Source organism: Alosa pseudoharengus, unplaced genomic scaffold (genome assembly GCF_046254945.1).
Source record: "Alosa pseudoharengus isolate Yale_2024_CS ecotype anadromous, Long Island Sound unplaced genomic scaffold, YU_APseudo_1.1 YU_APseudo_1.1_scf_23, whole genome shotgun sequence".
Taxonomy (NCBI): Eukaryota; Metazoa; Chordata; class Actinopteri; order Clupeiformes; family Clupeidae; genus Alosa; species Alosa pseudoharengus.
In genome coordinates, this window is record NW_027468685.1 from 14,877,841 (window position 1) to 14,901,404 (window position 23,564).

General features: G+C 41.3%; 2 protein-coding genes across 3 annotated transcripts; one reads left to right on the plus strand and one right to left on the minus strand.

Annotated features, from left to right (window-relative positions):
- Positions 1-1,419: 1,419 nt before the first annotated feature.
- LOC143140696 (G1/S-specific cyclin-E2-like) lies at positions 1,420-7,551 on the plus strand. The gene is made up of 12 exons (XM_076301746.1): positions 1,420-1,756; positions 2,643-2,696; positions 2,833-2,902; positions 3,001-3,048; positions 3,339-3,436; positions 3,595-3,730; positions 4,176-4,322; positions 4,736-4,831; positions 5,125-5,259; positions 5,574-5,685; positions 6,258-6,415; positions 6,799-7,551. The coding sequence occupies exons 2-12, from the start codon at positions 2,683-2,685 to the stop codon at positions 6,883-6,885; spliced, it is 1,101 nt and encodes a 366-aa protein (XP_076157861.1). The 5' UTR covers positions 1,420-1,756; positions 2,643-2,682; the 3' UTR covers positions 6,886-7,551.
- ints8 (integrator complex subunit 8) lies at positions 7,480-23,561 on the minus strand. 2 transcript variants are annotated; one of them, XM_076301732.1, is made up of 28 exons: positions 23,058-23,561; positions 22,549-22,696; positions 22,226-22,400; positions 21,793-21,933; positions 21,536-21,607; positions 21,379-21,430; positions 20,973-21,155; positions 20,458-20,565; positions 19,902-20,057; positions 19,625-19,725; positions 19,307-19,448; positions 18,989-19,059; positions 18,502-18,677; positions 17,956-18,086; positions 16,736-16,846; positions 15,513-15,717; positions 14,261-14,382; positions 13,194-13,378; positions 12,754-12,787; positions 12,269-12,328; positions 11,398-11,459; positions 10,704-10,822; positions 10,253-10,356; positions 10,011-10,061; positions 9,753-9,826; positions 9,405-9,469; positions 8,734-8,777; positions 7,480-7,688 (listed from the first exon to the last, which is right to left on the minus strand). In XM_076301732.1, the coding sequence occupies exons 2-28, from the start codon at positions 22,676-22,678 to the stop codon at positions 7,572-7,574; spliced, it is 2,991 nt and encodes a 996-aa protein (XP_076157847.1). In that variant the 5' UTR covers positions 22,679-22,696; positions 23,058-23,561; the 3' UTR covers positions 7,480-7,571. The 2 variants fall into 2 exon arrangements, with proteins under 2 accessions (XP_076157847.1, XP_076157846.1); XM_076301731.1 differs by having other exon boundaries at positions 18,481-18,677.
- Between the last annotated feature and the right edge of the window lie 3 nt (positions 23,562-23,564).

The window sequence follows — 23,564 nt, forward strand, 5'->3', positions numbered from 1 at the left end:
ACACAAGCCAACTACTGTGTGGTATTGTGCTAATCCAGCTATATAGCTGAAGCCACACACCACTGTAGGGCTAGTTCTGGCATGTAGCTACAGATAACATGTAGGGGAGAACGGGGTTGGTTGTCACATGGGTTGGTTGTCACATTCATCAGATCTCACTAACTAAAGGGTGCTGTTAGAAACCATTGATAAATGTTCAGAATTGGGGACAGAGTTCACCTAAAAGGATATTTCAGGAGTAGGAGGCATAACATTGAAATAAGAGGACTGAACTGCTTTTTCATGTGAAAATGTAAATATCAAACACTTTGCTAGGTTGCTGATTTCAATTAAATTAAACTTTTTACATTTATTTTAAGAATATCTCTTTTTTTCCCATTTTGCCCATTGAAATAACATAGTGACAACCAACCAACATTTGATGATGGTTCACATCTTTTGAACAGGATAAGCTTGAGCTGAGTAAGGGGACTTCCTGTCCTGACACTTTCCATTACACATTGAAAGGGAATCTATTAAGGATACCGTTGTCTGAATACAGACAATATAAGGTGACGCAATCTTATGGATGACTTTATTTAATATTAATATTTAACAGATTGTTTATAATGCTGCAAACACGCAGCATGTTTTTGTGTGAAATCTAATCTAAGTTAACCAACAAAACTGGCTTTTACATTTAAATTATTATAATTGATTACATTCATCTTTCTTATATTATGTAACCAGGATCTATCTGTATATTGACTTCTACAAAATATAGGTCAAGTTCATATCCTCAAATGGCCTCTGTGGAGCTTCCCTTCCTAGAAAAGTGTAAGTGTCATATTTATGACAGCAGGGGGCGACGTGTGCTTTAAGGGAGCCCTTATTAAAACTTTTTTGAAGGGAGACAGATCCGTGTAAAACCTCCGCTTTGAAGTCTCTGTAAAAAAGAAAGGGGGAAAAAATCCAAATCTGTTTCTGCCATTAGGCTGTCTGGCAGGTGCGCAGTTATGTGATAGTGGTAGAACTCCCAGGCAGGCTTCTCGATACAGATTATTTTCAGTTGTCATATCAGAGAATATAAGCCTATCTAAATTTTAACGACGTTTTCAATGCTATGGCAAATGATATGTATTATTTCCAAAACGCATAACATGCCAGTAGGAGATAGCATACGAATGGAATGATTGACCACGTGTGGAGCAGTAGTTGCTACCTCCAGAATCTTTGGTTGCCACTATGTAGCGTTTGTTTACGTTCTGCTAAAACGCACGTGGCCGATGTGTGTGCTGCTCCTATTGGCTGATACACAGAGAAAACTCCTCCCAGTTGAGGAAATGCAACAGGACTGTCGAGAGAAAACTTTGTCGGGGACCGGGTTGATATTTATCATCAAAATATATCGTATACATTATCAGAAACACACGCTTAATTATTTGATTGCCAGGACATTATATTCAAGTTCGATGCGACGTGCTTTAAATTCAACCGGGAAATAATCAAATACATTTAAATCCACAATTCAGTTGCTATAGTGTTTTTTGTCAGAATCGGGTGCTTTGAATGAAGAAAACACACATTTCTGTCCTCAGACATCTCAAAATAAGTGTCCTATTTGTAAATAACCTACCATTGCAAAAACTCTGCGGCGGAATCCCAGAAATTTTAAAATTGATCTCAGAATGCACACATGCGCATTGGCAACTGTGTTACGATATAAGTTCTTGGCGCCGGCGCGAGCTTGGACACATTCATTCTGCAGAACTACCGGGTAAGAGACTGGCTTATGTCCTGGCTTGGCGTAGTTTATAAGCAGTCTTTATATTTGATATGTGTGACCTGTTATCATTGACCAGTTATTACTTAACTTTCAATTTTAATGCATTTGTAGTGCACACATATCTGACGTCTAAATAATTTGGAACATATAATCAACCCAAGACTGGTAGCAAAATGGCTAGGTAGCATTGGGATTGGTAGTTTCAGATGGTGTGATAAACTTCTCGTTTATGAAAAGATCGATTGCTATACATCCATAACAGACCAGTTAGCATTTTCCCATGTGTATTTGGAGAACTTGGAACATTACTGTATGGACTTGGCGCGTTAACTTTGCAAAATTACGCTAATCTTTTGGAGGGAGAAGTCAGCATGTGTAATAACTACATTCAGTGAGCTATGTCCACAACAATTTACCAGTAATATCTTAAGTTATGCCATTAATCACTCAGAATGAGTATTTTTTATAATATTGATGCAGCGGAAAGACAACAATACTTACATAATAAATATTTGCATTTCTATGTCGTCGACCGAGCTAAGCTTTACTTACAGTTCGACTTCCAGTGACCGCTCTTGGAAAATTGGCGCGTGTGGATTCTCTAACAAAAAAATCGAAGCTTTGCATATTGCTACATGCACCAAAGTATGAATAGTTTTAGTGTGCAAAGTCAACTCTCTGGATATTGACTGTTATTTTGCACCGTCTAATTGTCGAATATGTATACATTCGTCATTTGTACAGTAGGCTTGTAGAACAGGAAACTAGCTAAATGTCCCCATTGTTGAAAGCGAAGGTGGACAAGAAAAAAACATCGCCTTATGTTTAAGTTAGCTAGTTTGTGCAATGACCGTATTCTTCTGCTTTAATATTTCAGGAACCTCAAATTCGGCAACCTTAATTATTTGTAAGCAGAAATGACAAGACGAAGGTAAGCTTGATTGCTGCGCTGACATGTTAAAGTTTACGTTAGCTGTTGAGAAGTTGCAGGCCTGACGTTGTGCCTGATCTGACGCCTCATGTGGTTAGTCCAATTAAATATATATTACCCCTGTTCTGTGTTGTAGTGGTCGCCTCCAATCCAAATCCGAAAGTGTAACGCCACAGTCAAGGAAAATGACCAGAATGAGAAGAGAGGTTTGTATCCATTCAGACGTTGAAAATTTAGGTTATGCAATTTTGGTGTGCTATCTTTTTGTTACAATGGGATTAATTGAAATGTGCTTATTTTACAGCAAGGTTACAAAAAGAAAACCTCAAAGAGACAAAGTGGTGATGTGCAGGTAAAGATTCCCAAAATCTACATGTTGCCAAATTATATTAGAGCCAATACCCATAGGCAGCCATTTTGATCTCTCGGCCACTGTCCAATGTCGTGACCCATGAGTATTTGTTGACTAGAATTTACCTACCATCATACATGTATGCATGATATAATTGTGCTGCACTGTAGCCTTGTTGCCTGCTACAAATGTTATGGTTAAATTAAAGTACACCATTGCTAAGTGGCATGGCCCAAAAGTAAACGCCTTCCATTGTACCATAATATATTTCTAATTGTAACCCATTTCAGAATCGGCGGGCTGAAGAGGAGTCATGCAGTGATTCCCCAATGATTGGGATTGAAACCTTAAATGAAATTGTGCTACCCTCACCTCTTCCTACTCTTAGGTTGGTCCATGTAATTACTTCATACAGATGGCTATGCAATGTGTGCAGTGTGCAATTTGAAGTAAAGCTCAAGGTGTATATATTTTTAGACTGTGTGTGTTTGTGTGTGCCAAATGAAACAGGTTTGCATGTAGTTTAAAACCTCTTCCTCCTTTCAGCTGGGGCTGCTCAGAAGATGTGTGGGTGAAGATGTTGAGTAAAGACCTGAAGTACCAGCACAACAAGAGCCTCACTGAGCGCCACCCCAGTATACTGCCCAAGATGAGGGCCGTCCTGCTTGACTGGCTTATGGAGGTTTGTAGGCAGAGGAAGCAGAAGACTATTCACCACATACCATAGACACAAGCCATGAGCAGTGGAGTGGAAAACGATCTCAGATTAGTCAGAAATATTTAAGATATCAGACCAATTTGATCAAAGCCATGATTGAAGCCATCACACATTTTGATTTCCTCAATTCAATCTTTTCTACCAGTGTTCATTTGTGTATCACTGTTAACAAGTGACATTAACTCAAGGTGCTTTACGGAGCTCAGCCTTCTCCTGGTTATGTAGATCTTGGAGCACAGTTACTGTTCTCAGTACGCGTGCAACATTCTGGGCAGGTTACTCACATTTAAATGAAGCTGAAGAGCTAGCACTGTTTGGGGAACTCTGACTTTAAGATGGTAGTTTGGAGCATGTCTATTTAGCCCAATTGGTATGGTATTCACTACTCTCTATTTTTCTAAATGTCCAGGTTTGTGAAGCGTATATGCTCCATCGACAGACCTTCTACCTTGCACAGGACTTCTTTGATCGGTATATGCTGACCCAGGAAGGAGTTGACAAGAATCGCCTCCAGCTCACAGGCATAACGGCTCTTTTCATTGCCTGTAAAATAGAGGTAGATATACAGAGATGGATGGATGGATAAATAAATACTCTTATGTAACCATTGCTCAGATGGCTAGAGTTTAAAATGGGAGTGGTGCTATTGCAAATGTGCTGTCAGTGTAATGTTCTAAGTAGTAATTTAATTGCTTGCCCTTGCAATTCTTGTTCCTCTTTACTTGTGCAAGGCTCATAAGGCTGGAAAAAGATCTATAGAACAAGCATAGCATATACTATTAGACACCTTTTTTAAAGTACCAGACTTCAACAGAGTTTCTCAGTAGCTATATCATGTTGCTCAGTTTTTCCCATTAGCATTAAAGGTCCACAATAGCAATAACATTGGAGGTCCACTTGTGTGCGCACAGACGCGTGCACACGGACACACACACCATTGTTTAATATTGAACTCTTTTGAATTTTCAGGAAATTAACCCGCCAAAGCTTCTGGAATTGGCCTACGTCACAGATGGGGCTTGTTTTGAGGAGGAAATCCTTCATATGGAGCTCATTATGTTGAAGGTAAGGTTCTTTCATCAAATAGACTCCAATGCTATAAGAACTGCAGGTCAGGCCTCTAGTAATATTGTCACTTTTAGTCACTTAAAGTACTTGGTGGCCTGTGACTGGTTTTTAATTGTGTATACCCTTAGACACCAGATTGTTGTTCTTTTAAAACTAGATGACCGCTTCTTTTTTGATGCACTCTGATTCAGAAATCTGTAATTGGTTGGTTCTGATTAAATTGGATCGCTTATGTGCATGTCTGTGTGTTTGTATACATTTTGAACTTTGGTGAACTCTCCTTAAAACAGGCCTTAAACTGGGACCTGTGTCCTGAAACGGTGATCTCCTGGATGAAGCTCTACCTCCAGATGGCATCTCTGTATGACCAAACCAACCTCCTCGTTCCGCAGTTCTCCACGGAAACATACTTAAGGGTCACACAGGTAGAGAACACGGACACATTTTTGTGTATAAAAGCATACTGAATGGCTCTGAAACCCAGACCTCGCTATGTAGAGATATAGCCTAGCGGCAAAGAACGTGTATGAATGAATGTAAGAATTAGAACCTTTTGGTGAACCAGTAAAACCAGTCGTGCCTTTCTCCTGAGCACCTTTTTTTTTTTTTTTTTTTTTCCCTCCACTACATATCGAGCTATACATTATTTGTCCATTAAGAATGATTCTCTCCTTCCGCAAAATTGGAGTCAAAACTTGTGTGTTTCTACGCAGAGTAGTAATAATCTTCTGTTCTTCAGCTCTTGGACTTGTGCATCCTTGATGTGAACGCTCTGGACTTTCCGTATGGACTGCTTGCTGCTGCTGCTCTGTGTCACTTTACTCCTGTAGAGGTCGTCCAGAGGGTCTCTGGTAAGGACCCTAGTTATGCCTGTTGTGTTATAAGAAAATGCTAGTTGTAGTTAGTGCTTAAGGTCTGAGAGAGGTTTATGTCTACCCACTTGACATAACATTTCTCCACCATAACATTATGCACATTTTAAAATGCTAAGTAGCTTCACTTTACTTAACTTAAGTCTAGCATGAAGCAAATCTTTCTACATTACTCATGTAGAGTGGATTCCAGCTGGTCTGTATTACTAGTGTAGCAACTTATGCTTACAGATGTGGTAGAGGTTCCTGTGGTGTGTGTGTGTGTGTGCACATGCATGTGCGTGTTTGTCTTTGCAGTGTGTATTCCCAGAATGAAACTGCGACTGTGCCCGACATGCATCTTGGGTTCTCACGGTCTTGGAAGTCATGGGAAATTTTTTTTTTTTTTGATTGAGCAAAAATATCAAGTAATTGCTTGTAATTAGCAAGCACATGGGGACAACTAGAATTGGCAAAGAAAGTGCTGCACATATATTCAGACAAGGCAACAGAAGTTGCCTAAGTTCTGTGAGTAATGCTGGGTTTAATTAAAGTACCAACTCTATGCTCAGGCCTCACCTGGGAGAAGCTGCTCCCATGTGTGGATTGGATGGCCCCGTTCGTGGAGACAGTGGTTGGATACGCAAATGTTCCACTTAAACAGTTTGAGAGGGTTCCTGAGGACGACTGGCATAACATCCAGACACACGGCAGCTACCTGAACAAGCTGGTGAGTCTTGATTACAGCAATAAGCATTTGGGCTGAGCCTTCATTTTTAAACCAAGGGTGAGCAGGTATTCCAGGATGGGCTGTTTCAGTGTGTGTAAACTTATCGTATGTTTTTCATGTATTGCATTGTTTGCCTTGACTGTAAAGCAGTTTTGATCACCCCATTTTTAAATGTGCTATAAAAACAAAGTGACTTGGCTGTAAAACACTCTACTTCTGCAGCGCCACGTTCCCCATTCTCAATGTTCTCCCACATGCATCATAGCAACTCTATAGCTATCAATTAAAATAGTCACATTAGCAAAACCAGATCTGTGTGTGTGTATTGGTATAGCTTCTGTATTGGACTGTGACTGAGTGCTCCCTGTGATGTGTATTTTCAGGATGAGGCCCAGCAGAGACAATTTGAGAGCTCGTTTGTTCCCCTCACCCCACCCGGCAGCTCTGAGAAAACCGCCTCGTCATCTTGAGACCAGACACATGCCATGCCTGCTGGGAAACGCAGTTCTTCTGTGACCAAAATGGGATTTCTTCCCCAAAAATTTCTGGAACCACTTGTTTGGGGAAGACCTAAAAATGTTGCTTCATTCTATATGGAAATCAGTTGTATTTTTATTTTATGATTATGTGTGTGTGTGGCATATATAAATTCATCTTTGTTTTCTCCATTGGGATGGAAAACTGATGCATTATGTGAAACAGGTGTTTTCTACCTTGTAGTGCTCAAATATGAGCATAATATCATTATTTATTGTGACTCATCCCATAGCAGTTCCAATATGTGGTTTCAGCACTTGCTGGCTGTCTTAAAGTGATTTTGTTTTGTTCTGTTCTGTATATCACAAGAGAAGTTGGCTACATTTTTGTACATATTGTATTAAACAGTGTAAATGTTGGATAGTCATGAACTATATTGAAGTGCGAATAGCAATTAATTTAACTTTGCTTGAAATCCTTGAGAGCCCCATTTCTCTTTTAATATGTCAAGACTGTCATCAGCTCTGGGAAAGCTTCAATTTGTAATGTGTAAATATGTAAAAATGTTCATAGAATTGTGGACTTGATTGCTGTATTTATAAAAAAAATGTTTATTCTCATGCCCAAATGAGAAATAAAAAAATGGCACTAATGTACAAGACACAGGTGTATTTTTGAGCTAGAAGTAGAGCTTGGCCATAGCCTGTAGGAATTTCTTCTTTCTCTTCTGGGCGGCAAGCTGCAGCACATCCTCTGGGTTACTGGCATTGAGCTCAGTCTGGCCAATTGCTTTGATCTGTCGGGGGAGGGGGGAATCACATGCACACACAGCCCTTATTGATGTGTAGCAATGCAAATAAGAATGTATTGGCCTGTATCTAAATGTATTGTATTTAAGCGTTTCACTTCAAGGCCAGAACATGATACAAATTCATGTCTTTACTAAACCATTTCTAAAGTAAATTACAGACACAGAAATATTTTAAAAGGTGTTACCCTCATTGTTCATGTTAACAGTCCAGAAAACATACTTTTCAGAGTTTAAATCAAATGAGTTGTTGACCAGTTTTTTCTTTTAATATATATATGCACTACCGGTCAAAAGTTTGTGGTCACTTAGATATTTCCATTCCACTCAATTATAGACAGACTACCAGCTGAGATCCGTTGCATTGTTTTTTAACCAGGGCAGCAGTTTTCAGATGACATTGTGCTACCGTAACATAATTGTAAAAGGGTTCTCGACTCTTGTAGAAAGAAATATTTTAAAAGGCTAACTGAGAAAACATTGGAGAGCTCTTTTGCAATTATGTAAGCACATCATGTAATTTGAAAACTGCTGCCCTGATTAAAAAAATCAATGCAACTGATCTATAATGGAGTGGGATGAAAATTTTTAAGTGACCCCAAACTTTTGACTGGTAGTGTATATATAGAGAGAGACCATCAAAAGGTTACTGAGCTTCATGTTTAACAGAATATGGGAGCCATCAAAACCACAGGATTGCAATTTGAGGGTATGGTGGTAAACACGAGTGTGTGAAACTGGGGGCTGGGAGAGCTCACTCTCACTCAACACCATGGGCCATGTGAGTCATTCAGCAGTTTGATGGTGTTTTAGGCCCCCAATGTTGTCTTCCAGGCAGCGCTGCCACCATCGACTTAAAGGCCCCTAATCCTAACCCGAACCCTAACCTTAACCCATGCCTAACCATTGCGCCTTCCAGGTAGCGCTGCCTTGAAGAGAACATTGGGGGCATAAAACACCAAGAATCCATTCAGCAGACACTGCATCACATGGAAAAACCTATATATAAGATATAAGAAGAGAGTGTACTTACAGCTACTTGTCTTTTGTCTGTCTCACCCCTCTTATGATGGATATCTATGCAGTCTGGTTAAGGAGGAAGACATTCTTTGGGATCACCAAAAATACTAAGCTCTTGTTGGCTTTTGTCACATACAATCTCTTCATCAGGAGGCTTTCTATGAACATTTTTCTTTTTTAGCCAAACTGAGACTTAAACATGTTAGTTAATCAACAAGTGACCATCAGAGGTCAATACAATTTCCTGCAGTTCAAACAAGGATTGCTCAGTGGGCAATCAGAACTGAGACTGATGGATCGAATTACAATTATTAAATTTAATCCATACCTCTATAGTACCTCTATAGATCCATATTAGGGAAAGAGGAAATAAAATGGCTCCGCCCATTCAAAATGGCTGCAACATTATTCGGCAATTTCTCACTTTCATAGGACAGCTAATTGTCATTCAATGCTAGAAAGGTCACAGAAGCAAGTTTCTGTAGTTACTTGAGAACTTAACATCAACACTTGCAGAGACTTGGGGCAGGAAGTTTGCATTTTGTTTCATGGTGATCAAAGCCTCAGTTTGAACTCGTCAGATTCATTCGTCTTCATTACCCTCAACCTTTGGTCCTGAGTGGTCTACTTAGCTGGGCTAAATTGGATTTCCCTGCAAAACTATGCCTTTGAGCAGAAGGATACGTGTGAGATACTCCAGAATGGTCACATCCCAGATGTAGTCGTAGTACGAGTCCATTCCGTCATGACTGAATGACAGGGGAGGAAAAGGAGTTGAGAGCACATTGTTAAAGAAGAAAAGTGTGTGAAGTGTTGTGTGACACTTGATTGACACTAAAGGTGTCACACAGAAACACATAGAAACTAATTTGAAAAGCAAGACAAACTTTAAAAGACTGAAATATAAGGCCCAGTAACAAAGAAGAGAGTTCCTGCTCCCGTCTGATTGACTGCTACCCTTAACCCCAGCGTTAAGTGGTATCTCATAGTCCTTATGTAAGTGGCAGTGTACGAAGGGGTGAAGGTCTGTACCCGCTCTGCTCCTGCAGCGCTTTAAACGCCGTCATGTAGTCGACCTCCCTCAGGAACTGGCATAGAACAGCCACCTGGAGACAGGACAGGACAGGACAGGACAGGAGAGGACAGGACAGGAGAGGAAAAGGAGAGATCAGACGAGGCAAAAACATTTCAAACACAAGGAGAGAAGTACAAACAGAAGCTTAACTAACTAATGTATTTAACTTAAGTTCCTGACAGGGAAAAAAGGAGGAATGTGGTGTATGAGCTTGCCTGAGTGTGGCAGTTTAACAGAGAACAACACTTGATCATTCTCTTCAGGACCTACAAACAAACATACATGGGAAGTACATCAATATTTGTCAGAATGGTAACAGATTTACCTAGCCACTTCTAGGACACACAGAAAGACTTATTTGATTTACTATTTTTAGTCAAATCCACCTGTAAATCCAACAGGCATTTTTCATTCAATATTTAACTGAACCCCTGAGCTCTGCTAGGATGACGTGTACCTGATCAGTGTAGACGTCAGGAGGAACGGCCTTTGTGAAGAAGTCTGAAGACACGGCCCCAGCCTGCAGGTAGTAATGCATGGCAGCTGAATACTGGCCTGTAACTACAGAGAGAAAGCAAACAAACAAATATGACCAATTACTCACTCAGTGAGACAGCCTGCAAATTCATCTTGCTTAGTTTCCAAGGACTACTTAACAGGAAACCTTTGTTATTCTGCAAACTGTCAAAAGGAAGACAGAACAGAACTTTCAGCAAGACTTGTGAGGTGTGAGCAATTTAGTTTGCCCAGCACTAAGTACAAATGTATGTATGCGCGTGTATGCGTGCCCGCGCGTGTGTGTGTGTGTGTGTGTGTGTGTGTGTGTGTGTGTGTGCGCGTGTATGCGTGTGTGTGTGTGTGTGTGTGTGCGCATGTATGTATGGGTATTGTGGTGCTCCAGAACTTGCCGAAGTAGATATCTGCTTGCGTGATGAGCCAAGATTGGTTGTTGGGGTTGAGGGTCAGGGCATAGGTCACCAGTTCCTTAACAGTCACAGCCACCGCCTCCACGTCAACTGCCTGCATGCTGGAGCCACACACACACACACCACACACGCACACACACACATATATATATATATTCACAAATGACCTTCATTGCACCATCCTCTTCTTCAAACCTGACATGACCATCACTGCCCTAACCTGCCGTTTTACTTGCAGTTTCATCACACTAATCACCACACTATTACATCTGTCAGATGGTAATGCGACGTGATTCTAAAATCAATAATCATAATCTACACTTTCACAACATTGATTTATTATAAATGTGTCACCCTCTTACACAACAATATGGGCTGAGGGCTATTTTGGGGACATTAAGAACTCATACATATGGTCATAGTTTTCTTTCTAGCTTGTGTCTTTACCAGAAGTGTTGAGTGTGAAATATGCATTATTTAACTTGCCCTTGTCGGTGTTTCCTAACCGTGCTGCAGCTCATACATACAGTATATCAATAAACTCTTCTTGTCCGTATTGTGTGTGTCAGAAGTAACAGAAGTGTCAAGTTTGTTGTGGTGTGTATTATGTAAACTGTTTGCTAACAGTGCTGGTGGACTGGTGTGTGTGTACAGACGGCCGGACCATATGACTCACTTAGCCAGTGTGGACGGCCAGATGGACAGATGCTCAGCTGTCACCTCATTAACAATATCATCCTGGGGGGCACAGAGAGAGAGAGAGAGAGAGAGAGAGAGAGAGAGAGAGAGAGAGAGAGAGAGAGAGAGAGAGAGAGAGGAAGGGTAGAGGAAAAACATGGGGGTCCGAGGGGAGTGCGACAGACAAAGTGGCGGGAGTGAGGGAGGAAGTGAGAGAAAGAGAGAAAGAGAGAGAGAAGGGAGAGGAAGAGAGCAAAGTCAGTCAACTGAACTGTCCAAAAACTATTCTGCTCAGTCACAGCAGGAATGCAAATTTTGGCAAAATATATACGGCCGCTTACCAACTGTCACTAGTTCATGATTAACTGTTTCCTTATAAGCCAAACAATCAAGATCCACATTAAAGAATTAAAAATTCGACATCTATGGTCAATAAAGCTGTTTTGAGGGTAAAACAATAAAATAAATCAGCCTAAAATATCCCAAGAGTAAATATTCCCTTATGTTTAACACTGGTCACAGCTCATTCTAACTCATATTTTACGACTTGTATGAACAAAATAAAATCACTGTCATAACTTTGCCTTGTTTGCAGAGTGTGTATATATTTGATGTGAACATGTCTGAAGTACTACTGAAACTTGGATCGTGCCATCCTCTCATTGGCAATGGTCCAAATCAGAGCTCCACTGAACAGCACTCATGTCGTCAGTCAACCACGGAAAGATTTAATTTAACTACTCTACAGTATTAGTATCACAACTCCAGCGACACAAGTTAATGCATGTTTACCCCTTTCAAGCATTTATATGCCATTTATTGTATTTCACATTTTTCACTGAAAAACACACAAACACACACACACTTACCCGTACTAGGCTGTGCAGTCTGACAAACAGCGAGATGAGGGTGGTCAGAACTAAGGGTTCCTGGTGGGATCAAATCAAGTCATCTGTTGAATTAGGCTTGTCATATCACATAATGCAATTACAGGGATTAACATGACTAAAACCACATTACAACTCAATTAAACTTTTAGACACTAAATCTCACATATCCATTAATCTTTTTAAAAAAATCACAGCAGACATTTGTAGGGAAACATTTATGATTAGAGATTGAAATGTTTGGACTCTACTTTGCACATTTTGGTCATAACTATCGGTAAGCATATACCGCACTATGGCCTGCATTTATAATTGATTTAGGCTTATTTAGAGTTTCTCCAGGCTATTTACGGCTTGAGATTATTTTACTCAATTTATATTTTTATAGTTTATTTACATCATGGTTTTTATTTAGAGTTTATTCACAGTTTGTTGTCTGTTGGAGAGCAATAATGATGGCAACTCACCCTCAGCTTCTTGATGAAGGTGATGAATCTATTCCTGAATAAACCACAACAGATGGCAAGAATTACAACAAAAAAGACAACCTAATCTGGTTTAAAACACAACAAAACAGTTCAAATCGTATTTAAAAGACAATGTCTGATAGACTTGCTATGCCTACAGTGTGGCACTAATAACTCCTGGGTTTAACCAGGCAGGATATGTAGATCGATTGCCCTCTCCCTAAATAAGATGCCCATAGTAAACTTCTATATGAGCCACGAGTCACGAAGCCTTGATATGCTCCCGTGGTATGATGATATGATTACTGTGGGCATGTTGCCCAGATAGTCATTGGGGTATCTCCATGGTATACGCGGACTGTGTGTCCAGAGGGACCTGACCCATGCACCTGGGAGCTGACTCAGGTGACCTGCTCCCTGGGAGCGCGAGCGGTCCTCACCTGGGCATGATGCCGAGCGTGTACTCGCGGTGCTTGATGAGGCTGAGGCGTCCGTCGCTGGCGCGCTTGTGCTGTGTGGACACGCTGCAGACGAGCACCACCAGCTCCCACAGCTCCTTCGCCGTCCGCCGGCTCTCCTTCGGCCCCGGCAGCTCCTTACAGGTGGACGCCAGCAGCTGACCCAGCTACGCACGGGAGAGGTCAGAGGGGAGACAGAGAGAGAGAGAGAGAAAGAGAGAGAGAGAGCGTAGGAGTGAAAAAAAGAGACAGACAGAAAGAGTGAGCAAAAGAAAGCGAAAGAAACATAAAAGGTAAAAAGAAGACAGAGAGAAAGAAAGTGAGCAAAAGAAAGAGCAAAAGAAAAAATAAAGTGAAAGGAAAGAAAGAAAGAGTGAGCAAAAGAAAGATCAAAAGAAAAATAAAGTTAAAGAAAGAAACCAAAATAAAAGAAATAAAGATAGAAAGAAAGCAAACGTAAAAAAGTATGTCGTCTATGATCAGACTGAGACTAATAAAATGCCACCAGCAAACCAGTAAACTCCCTGCATGTCTCCTATTCCTGTTGCTGTGAATATCATACACATGTTATTAACCAGTTTAAAGCAGCTTTGGGTGCCATACATATTATTTACAAGCTAAAAGCCGCTTTGAACATGTTGTAATCTTTTAAAATTCTACAGTCATGCCCATAAAGCTGGCTGAGTTGGGGGAAGGGTGGGGATGCTTAAACAAAGAAAGATGAGACAAAAAGAGAGATATTAACAAATTAAAAAAGACAGAGCGTTATAAAGACAAAAAGGCCTAATTAAGACCCAGATTAGTGTAGATGACCATATGCCCAAACTGGCCATCCATCTCCTTAATCAGGGCCATATGCTGCTCAACTATTAAAATAGGAAAATGAATACAGGATTTATTCATCATTATCTATACAGCTTTGTGTGTGTGTGTGTGTGTGTGTGTGTGTGTGTGTGTGTGTGGTGTGTGCCGTCTGTACCTTAATGTACAACAGAGCTGCAGTGTAAGGTAACAGCTGTGTGTGTGTGTGTGTGTGTGTGTGTGTGTACCTTGATGTAGGGGTTATTCTGCACCAGGGCTGAGGGCACCTGCAGTGTGAGGTACTCGTTCTCCCTCCAGTTTAGCATGAAGGCCACACACTCCTCCCCCACTATCTGACGCAGAGGGAGGTCTGGGAAACGGAGGCAACACAGATGCATTCAAGCTTCAGTTAACAAAGACAAAACCCTACAAATCCCATCAAAAAATTCTATCAATGGTGAAAGACAACAGCCCCTTATCAACAAACTGGGATGATGAAGTTTAGATTACTTTAATCCTACCTTTCTTAGTTATTATATAAAATACCTGCTGTAATTGTGCGTTTGTGTGTGTGTGTGTGTCTGCATACATACATACATATGTACTCTACTGATGAAATAAAAGCTGACACACAATTATGGTTTTACTACTATTGTACCAAAGCCCAATCACAGCAATTTCATCTCCCTCCTGAGCCCACACACTGATCCTTATGACCCATCAGATCACAGTCAAGAACATGGCCCCATTCCAGCTCTCGTCTGGATGCGAGACAGAGCTGATATGTATCTGGCCAGTTTGGACAAACAAAGCTGATTTTATTCTAATCAGATTTGGACCACTTTCATATGGTGTCGCAGACCGGATGCAAACCTAATCTGCTAAAATGAGACACCAGTGAAAATGCTCAAGTCGGAAATGATTTGGAATTGCTTTTTTTTTTTATCTCTTCTTAAATACCAATAATTCAAGGCATGTGCATATGTTGCGATCATAACCATCCACAGCACGACACCTGTGGATACCACATGTGACCCAAAATACACACGGCCTAAGTCATTTTCGACAGTGGGGTAGGGGTAGTTCCATTAATAGAAATAACCATCACACTGACCATAGAGCCACCCATGGCAAGTTTCAGACTAAACTGAGTGTGCATATACATGCTCGTCCACGCTCAGCACACATGGCAAGTGTGACAGGACTGGAGGCATGTTGCCGGTACAACAACAGTAAAAAATAAATAAATAAATACAAATCTGGTTTTACAACATCTAATACATTTGGGCCTAATTCCTTCAGAATGTAAGCATGTATGACGCCATGTTGTCCCTGTAACATTGTGCAGTTCCATCCAAAGTGTGTGTGTGTGTGTGAGTGTGAGTGTGAGTGAGTGAGTGAGTGAGTGAGTGAGTGAGTGAGTGAGAGACAGAAATAGAGTCTGTTTGTGTGTGTGTGTGTGTGTGTGTGTGTGTGTGTGTGTGTGTGTGTGTGTCTTACCGTGTATCCTCATTTCCAGGTATCCCCTGACGCGGCTGACCAGGTCGGGCGTGGGCTTGTCGGTGGAGCCCTGGGCGGCAGCCGCCTCGTGGGCGCGCACCTCCAGCAGCAGCATCTCGTTCAGCATCACCTGCCGGAGCTTCGGGGAGAACTCGGTCACCAGCTCCAGGCACGCTGAGAACAGCTGCCGCGCGTGGCCAAAGTCCTGAGGAGAAAAACCACAGTAAGGACTGCCCTCAGTCAAGAGATAATGCCTTTTATTGATGCTATTTACTCTTTATTTGGATCCCCATTAGCTTTCAAAAGTGGTCGCTAATCTTTCTGGGGTCCACAGTGGAAAATTTAATTCAGGTAAAAACATACACTATGAAACAAAAATATTACATTTGGAGCTACACAAGCTCACTAAAAAAAGGTCAGGATGAAATACACAAAAAGAAAATAATAAAACAAAAGACAAAAGAAATGAGCCATTACTGAACAACAGAATACTGAACCAAAACCATATAAATGAGTGACAATAGGTTTGGCAGTTAATCCTATGGTTTTGGTCCAGTTTTGTTCATGCTTATAGAACAGCAGTATGTTTGGATAAGGACTGAAAAGTGCTCCCTGTCTAAACTGATGCATGGCAATAACTAGGTGATACTCTAGTCTAGGCCTATTTTGCTTCCTCTGCACTGATAATCAGATGCATATAAAGGGGTAGGTAAAGTCATTCAAATATTTGGAAATCCTTGGAGAAAACATCATACTGTCCATAGAAACCAATAGAAATGTAAAGTGAGTGAACTTGAGTCTATTGTCCATTATAAATCGACTGATATTTCTCAGGAATGCTACCACAGCTGACATTTGACTACCCATAACCTTAGCACTGGATTTTAACAATGAAAAGTGTGCTTTTATCAGTGCAAAAGACACTTTTTGTGAAGGGTGACAAGACTTTTGACCATGTCAGTTTGACAGTATTAACTTCCCGCAGCATTCCCGCACGCATTTTGTGTTGAATTTGGGGAAACCAATTGTTGTTTCAGTTGTGTTGAGCTATTGAAATGGTCATTTCTCAAACAAACTCAAAAAGTGTGTGTATTTTGCTTAAACCAACATTTCTAAGGGGTGCCAATACTTTTGTCAGTGACTATATATTAATAACAATAACATTTTCTTCAGGGAGGAGTAGTGTGCCCCTCTCCCCCACATCATATCAAAGTACCACTGACCTTTAAAGTGATGCAGTGGAGTCCTTTAGCCATGAGGATGTACACCAGGTCACGGGTCAGGTTGTCTTTGATGGCCAGGATCACGTTGATGTAGTCTACAGGGACTTCCCACTGGATCAAGGAGAAACACAAACAAACAAACAAACAAACAAACAAACAAACAAACAAACAAACAAACAAACAAGCATTAAAGCTGAGTGAAAGACCACAGCAAAGCAGCAGCTAAGCATTGACCCTAACCTTTCCCTAAAGACCACATCATAGGAACAGCTGAGAGCAGAATTCTAAATTCTAGGCCAGTACAAAAATGCACCAATGATAACTAGACCAACCAAAAAAAAAAAACATTCGAAAAACTCGGACAGTGTGTACGATTCAAAAGCCGAGGTTTCGTGTTTCTCATCTGTGTGGTTTCGCACCCACAACTGGGCCAAACGCCATTACAATACTGTGCAAATGTTTTAGCCATGTTTGAAACACTGCTGTAAAGTGAGCATGCTTCCAAAATGACATGAATAGTTTTTACTTCAACCAAAGTGCATACAAAAGAATGTTTGAAAATCTACATACCGTATACAGACACCCCCTATGCAGAAGACAAATGCTTAAAATCTTCATACAGTTCAATACATTGTGATGTATAGATTTCAGGCTGTACATTAGAAATTAGGAAATATCTAACCTTTAAGGACACCAATTTTGTTGGTGAATGAATAATGTATCATAAATAAATAAATGTTCTTCCTTAAAATACAGGGGTCATAAGTATTGACACCCCTATGTTAAATTCCCATAGAGACAGGCAGATTTTTATTTTTAAAGGCCAGTTATTTCATGGATCCAGAATACTGTGCATCCTGATAAAGTTACCTTGGCACATCATCACATACCCTTCACCATACCTAGAGATTGGCTCAGTTAGCCTATTAGCTGGTTTGATTTGCATTTTAAGGAAGAACATTTATTTATTTATGATACATTATTCATTCACTAAGAAAATTGGTGTCCTTAAAGTTTAGATATTTCCTCATTTTTCACTTAAGGCATTAAGATCAATTTCCAAAAGATGATATTATATTCCTTTTTTCAGTCAACTTTAGCATGGGTGCCAACACTTTTGGCCATCACTGTATATTAAGGAATGTGGCTGACTTTAGGGACATCTCTGACATTTCTGGGCTATCTCCGCATATTAGTCTAGGACATGTTCGTCTCCTGACCTTGCTGCTGACCCTCCAGAATGGCCGCTCTGCCAGGCCGTGCAGCTCGATGAGGATCTGGCGGATCCGCCGCGGGTCCAGAGAGAGAACCAGCTGCTGCTCCAGCTGACCGATGCTCACATTGGCAGACGCTGGAACAAGGAGCGCATGATCATGCATTTTTAGTGGGTTACTGTGTACAGTATGTGTGCTTTTATACTGTGTAAACAACAACCTTTGACTACAATTTCTTTTCTTAAATACAGTGCAATCTAAGGACTCTTTCTTACTCATTATTTAAAAAAAGAGAAGAAAAAAAACATTGGAAGACAGAATCAAACAGTTTGGATAACATAATCAATTTATCATTATTATCAGGATAGAGACCCATGATGAAATCAACACTCAACTGGTTTGTCCCAAACCAAAACACAATGACACATGGGAATAGAAATATCTTAGATAGAACAGCGAATAGAACAGCTTTCCTAATTCTCAATTTTTTACTGACCCATGCAGTGTGTTGACAACCCTGGAGGAACGCACCTGAGGTAGAGCTGGCCGTACCTGGGATGTCATAGAAGGAGGGCAGGGGTTTGGCGCTGAGGTTGACGGTGGATGACCGCTTCCTGAGGTGCTCAAGAAGAGCCTTCTTCTCCTCGTCCGGCAGCAGCTCCATGAAGACGCGGTGGGATGAGACCATGTAGGCCAGAGGCACTTCTTCCAGTCCCTCGCACAGGTTCCTGGGGAACGCCACACACACACACACGTTTCAGAGAAACTAAAGCAAACTTGGATAATATAAGCAGTCTTTTGTATTCAGAACAGTCAGAGTGTGAATTCTGAGACTGTGTCATAATATAGGGTGTGAAAGACACATCAAATCACATCACATCACATCACAGACATACAACTTTACATGACAAAACAAACAAACCAATGACTATGAACAAAAAAAACTACCTCAATGAAAAACACCAAAAACTAGAAAGTTAGGCTCTGTGTCCGAGAGCATGAACACCGAAGGTGTCATCTAAAAAGTAGTACTTCTTACTTGAGAAAAATGCCCATATTTCTCTTGGCAGCATCAGACACACGATCTTTCTCCAGTGACCTGCTGCATACCTGCAACCACCATAAAGTGATTAGCAAAAGCCACCGTGAATAAATAAGGAAACCTTCTGACAGGCAAACAATCAACACATGACAAGCAAATCAAGCTATCTATCTATTCACTAATTCGTGAATGCATACATAAATCTTTTTTTTCATTGTGGATAGCTGGTGCATAGTGGATAGCTGGATGAACAGGGCAGTATAATAGGTAACGTGTTGACGTCTCAGCGTGACCTTTACCCAGGCTGTGACTGACCTCTAGGAGGAAGCTGATGGTGCGTTTACTGGGCTTGAGCAGAAGCTGCTGGTAGCTCACGCTCAGCACCTGACCTTCCAGAGCGTCCCGCACCGCGTTACACACACACAGCTTATGACACACCTCGTCCAGCGTCCGGTCCCTACACACCAGAAAGAAACACACACACACACACAAACAGACAAAAATGTTAGCAGCTGCTGTTTAACTTCAATAGCACATCTAAGACCTATTATGTAGAATATTCATTCATTCAATCACTCATCTCTACACAGACTTGGGAGCCAAGAGGGATAACAGGTGGTTTCTCATTCTCACCCAAGCTGCACTTTGTGTTGGAACTCAAGCAGAACTGAATGTCTGAAGCTGTTTGGCAAGCTGAGCTGAATGTTGTCCTTCATAAAGGCCTCCACCAGGGCCTATACACAGGAGAGTGGTAGAGTGTGGGGGGGAGGGGGGGTGTTAGGTAGAGAGAGATTTAAAAAATGGAATTAGACTCCATGGCTCCACTAACAAAAGCCATCCGTAAAAAAAGCCAATTGTAAGAATATCAGAGGATAACCCTCTCCCCACAAACACACACACACACACACACCTGGTGGTTGTGTGAGCGGATGAAGCTGTTGATCTGGCCGTAGGGGGTCAGCTGTGTGTCTGAGGGGTCAGAAGCCCCGGTCAGGGCCCTGCAGGCGCTCCAGTAGCCGGCCAGCCGCTTCTCGTCCAGGTGGCAGTGCAGCGCCCCAGAGTCCATCTGCCACACAGAGCACACACGCACGCACACACACACGCACGCGCGCACACGCGCACACGCGCACACACACACACACACACACACACACAGTCAGACAAGTAGGCATGGTGGAGCAGCGGCCTTGGTGTGGCTTTGGATAAAAGCTTCTGCTTAGAACCAGTCAGCTTTAACTTCAACCAAATACACAACATCTGTTTGTGAACAATGTCATTAAAGTTAACCAGTCACTTCATGTTCATGGATAGTCAGACATGCTTCAGAGTTACTATGAACTTTTATAAGTAAGAAAATAAAATTCTAGAGGAATTCCATCACAAGGATTCCTCATGAGAAGGACAGCTGTATGTGATTAACAAATTTCATGAGTTTGAACACTGAACATAAACACATGCTCCTGTACCTTTGCGTAGAGTTCCTTGGCTCTCCTGAAGTGCTCCCTGGCCTTCTCATAGGCAGATGGGTCAGAGCCGCCTTGCTGGAAGTATATTGCCCCTAGATCATAATGCACCTGTACAATACACCAGAACCAGATCAGACCTCAGCCAACAGCATTTGACCAAGAACACACATCTCGATCTACGTCAGTCGATAAAGTACATGTCACTCAAATGCATCCCGCCTTTAAATATCAAATGCATACAAAAAAATTTACTGGGAAATATGGGTATGTATGTATCTGGGTGTGTTTTTAAAAAATATATATACACCGGTATTCAGTTGCATCTATATAGTGCCAGTAACAACTGAACTCATCTCAAGCTGCTTAACAGAGCCCAGAGCCTGAACCCCCCAGATCAAGCATTAACATGAAGGCCCATTTCCACACTCACACCTCCACAACAGGCATACAGCTCTTCAACAGAGCTCTATGCACTTGGCAATGCTTTAAGCCTTGCAGACAGGTAAGCTCCTCACCTGGCAGTGGAGCTCGTCGGCACTGATACACAGGCCTGCCGTGGAGGATTCGGTCTCTCCGTTGGCTGTGGACGGGTCAGCAGCCAATAGGTCTAGTGTGCGGACAGTGTGGAGGTAGAAGTCCTTCTTAATGGCCAGAACCCCCTCCAGCACCATTATGGAGTCTGAGGCCTGCTCCTTCAGCTGAGGAGAGACAAGGTGCACTACTATTATCTTCGTCCAAACAGATCAAGGGTTTTCCAACGACATCTCTTAACAAAATGTTACAGACAATGTCACAACACCTGAAACATTTCAACATATGAAATAACTCCCCAGTTGTCAAAAGTATGTGCATATTGTAATGTCACAACTCATTTTAAAGTCCTCTCTCTTATCAAAACAAAGGACTTCCAAACTCACTCACCACATTCAAAATATTTTCGGTCAACTCCTTTTCCTGCTGCACCAGATTCATCCTGGAAATTAAAATAGAAATGAATATCAGTCAGTTGTACAACACTCTATTGTACAAAGATTCTTTATAACACAAAAGGCCTGACAGGAGGAATTGGCAAACCCACATGTTCATCTGATGTGGTCCTGGTTTTGTCTGTTTCTCAGGAAAGCTGCTTAGCACAATCGTTCGAATGGCCCTTTAAAACCCACGAGAAAATGCATTATTTCCAAGTAAGGGTACATGGAGGGAACACATGATAAGAAAGTACTCATTCTCTTCACTGGCCACTGAGAGTATATTATCTACTAAATAAAGGAATGAGAGTAAATTTCCACAATGCACTTTGACAGAAACATTAAGCCGCCATTGGCCTGTGTTTACCAGCGGTTGTATATGATGACAGCCATGGCTGTGGTGGGAGGTAGAGAGGACAGATCCAGGTCCACATGCTTGACACCGGGAGGAACTTTGCTGACACACAGGAGTTCATTCAGCAGCATGTTCAGAACAGGAATGGTCAGCCTGTAGCCCACAGAATTAAGATTTAAGATTAAAGATCTTAAGAATTAAGATTTAAGGTATGATTATGTTTTTGCTCCTGTTGCAGTCCACAACTCCATAGTCAAGTGTCAAAAGAGTCTTTTTGTGTAAACCAGCTTATTCGCTTATTGTTATGTACAACTCTAATGTATGGAGTTGCCATTATAAGAGTCATAGTCATGTACTTTCATTGTTTCCCCCAGTCTCAGGTTACAATGAATGAATACAACAACTTTGTTATTGTTAGTCAGGTCAGGTAGGTAATGAATCTCACCCCTTTTCCAGTACATCCAGGTCCCATTTCAGATGAGCAGAAACTTTCAGGGCCAAAACCTTTAGGGTCCGGTTCCTGCGATTATCTATTGGTGGTTGCACCTGGTTTTGTTCATTCACAGATGGCTTGGAAGCCTGCTCTAAAAACTGAATAACAAGCGTCACCGGTGACGGGTCTGAGAAAATCCAAGGCAAAGAGAAAAGGGGGAAAACAAAGGGAAGCAGAAGTTTATTATACAGATACATTCTATGAATATACATAGGACACACCACCATCATGGTATGTGTACACTGAAAAGTGTAGATATTTTGAGCGGTCAAAACCTGGGTTGGGTTTTTGTAAATGTTTCTCCAACAATTCCACGTCCAAAATGAACTCGAACCAGGAGGTCTGCGGTGGCGTGGAGGGTCTGCTGCCAGTAACCGCCTCCCGGTCTGCGGCCTCGGCACTCATCTTCTTGACGTGTTTAAGCTATCACAAACACATGTTTTTTAAAAATAGCAGTTTCTTTGCATGGCACATACTGATAGACAGTGTACTTGGCAAACAACAGCTTGCTATTTGGCGATGACCAACTGAGTTCATTCATTCATGATGAATTTTCAATTGACTCAGACTAAAAGGAACTTACGCTCATTTTTGAGACAGTATGAAGTAGATAAACCAACAATGGTGTTTTTCAGATTGCAGACACTATAAGCAGTTACGTGCACGTACCACCTCTCAAACTAAAATGAAGAGTAAGCTTGCAAAGTTTGCTAGCTATCTATATAGCCACTGGTTAGCTAGCGATGCTACTCAGCTTCTTAATCAGAAATAATTTGTTGCTTACCGTTTAAATAATTTCACCGCAAGTAGATTAATGTAAGTGTCCTTCTTTAATTCAGGTATAACAGATACAGTGTGTTGCACAATAAACAGTTTTATTTAAGACATTGCTTTTTTCAATCGCACAGCTTTCCAACTTGCATCTTTATTGCAGAAAATATTCCTCTGTATACTACTACATCCGGGTCATGGGTTTGAAAACAACCTTCATGCGCATTTTTTGCGCATTTTTGCTTCCAATGAATGGTCTCAGTCCACTGTCTACGGGCCCCACTAGTGGGGAACAGTCATGAGGGACCTATGGGCCCGACAAACAAGTGGAAATTTGTCTTTTTGTGTCCATCTTTATTAATGCCTTTCTTTTTTGACAAGGAATATCATACATTCAAAACAAAATAGCCACACAAATCAGGCCTATTTAAATCAGATCCTGGGGACCGAGACTGGCAATGAGGAACCAAAATGCGGAAATAATACTTTAATTCTTTAATGCTCATTTAGCTGGGGTGAT

What these genes read in the sequence shown, in the direction of transcription:
- LOC143140696 (XM_076301746.1), top strand. An exon ending in TCATTGCCTGTAAAATAGAG is followed by an intron (nt 4,323 to 4,735) that starts GTAGATATACAG and finishes TTGAATTTTCAG; the next exon opens with GAAATTAACCCGCCAAAGCT. An exon ending in TGGAGCTCATTATGTTGAAG is followed by an intron (nt 4,832 to 5,124) that starts GTAAGGTTCTTT and finishes TCCTTAAAACAG; the next exon opens with GCCTTAAACTGGGACCTGTG.
- ints8 (XM_076301731.1), bottom strand. Translation starts at nt 22,678, where the DNA reads ATGAGTGCCGAGGCCGCAGACCGGGAGGCGGTTACTGGCAGCAGACCC. An exon ending in TTTACAAAAACCCAACCCAG is followed by an intron (nt 22,401 to 22,548) that starts GTTTTGACCGCT and finishes GGATTTTCTCAG; the next exon opens with ACCCGTCACCGGTGACGCTT. An exon ending in TGTTAAACTGCCACACTCAG is followed by an intron (nt 9,827 to 10,010) that starts GCAAGCTCATAC and finishes TCCTGTCTCCAG; the next exon opens with GTGGCTGTTCTATGCCAGTT.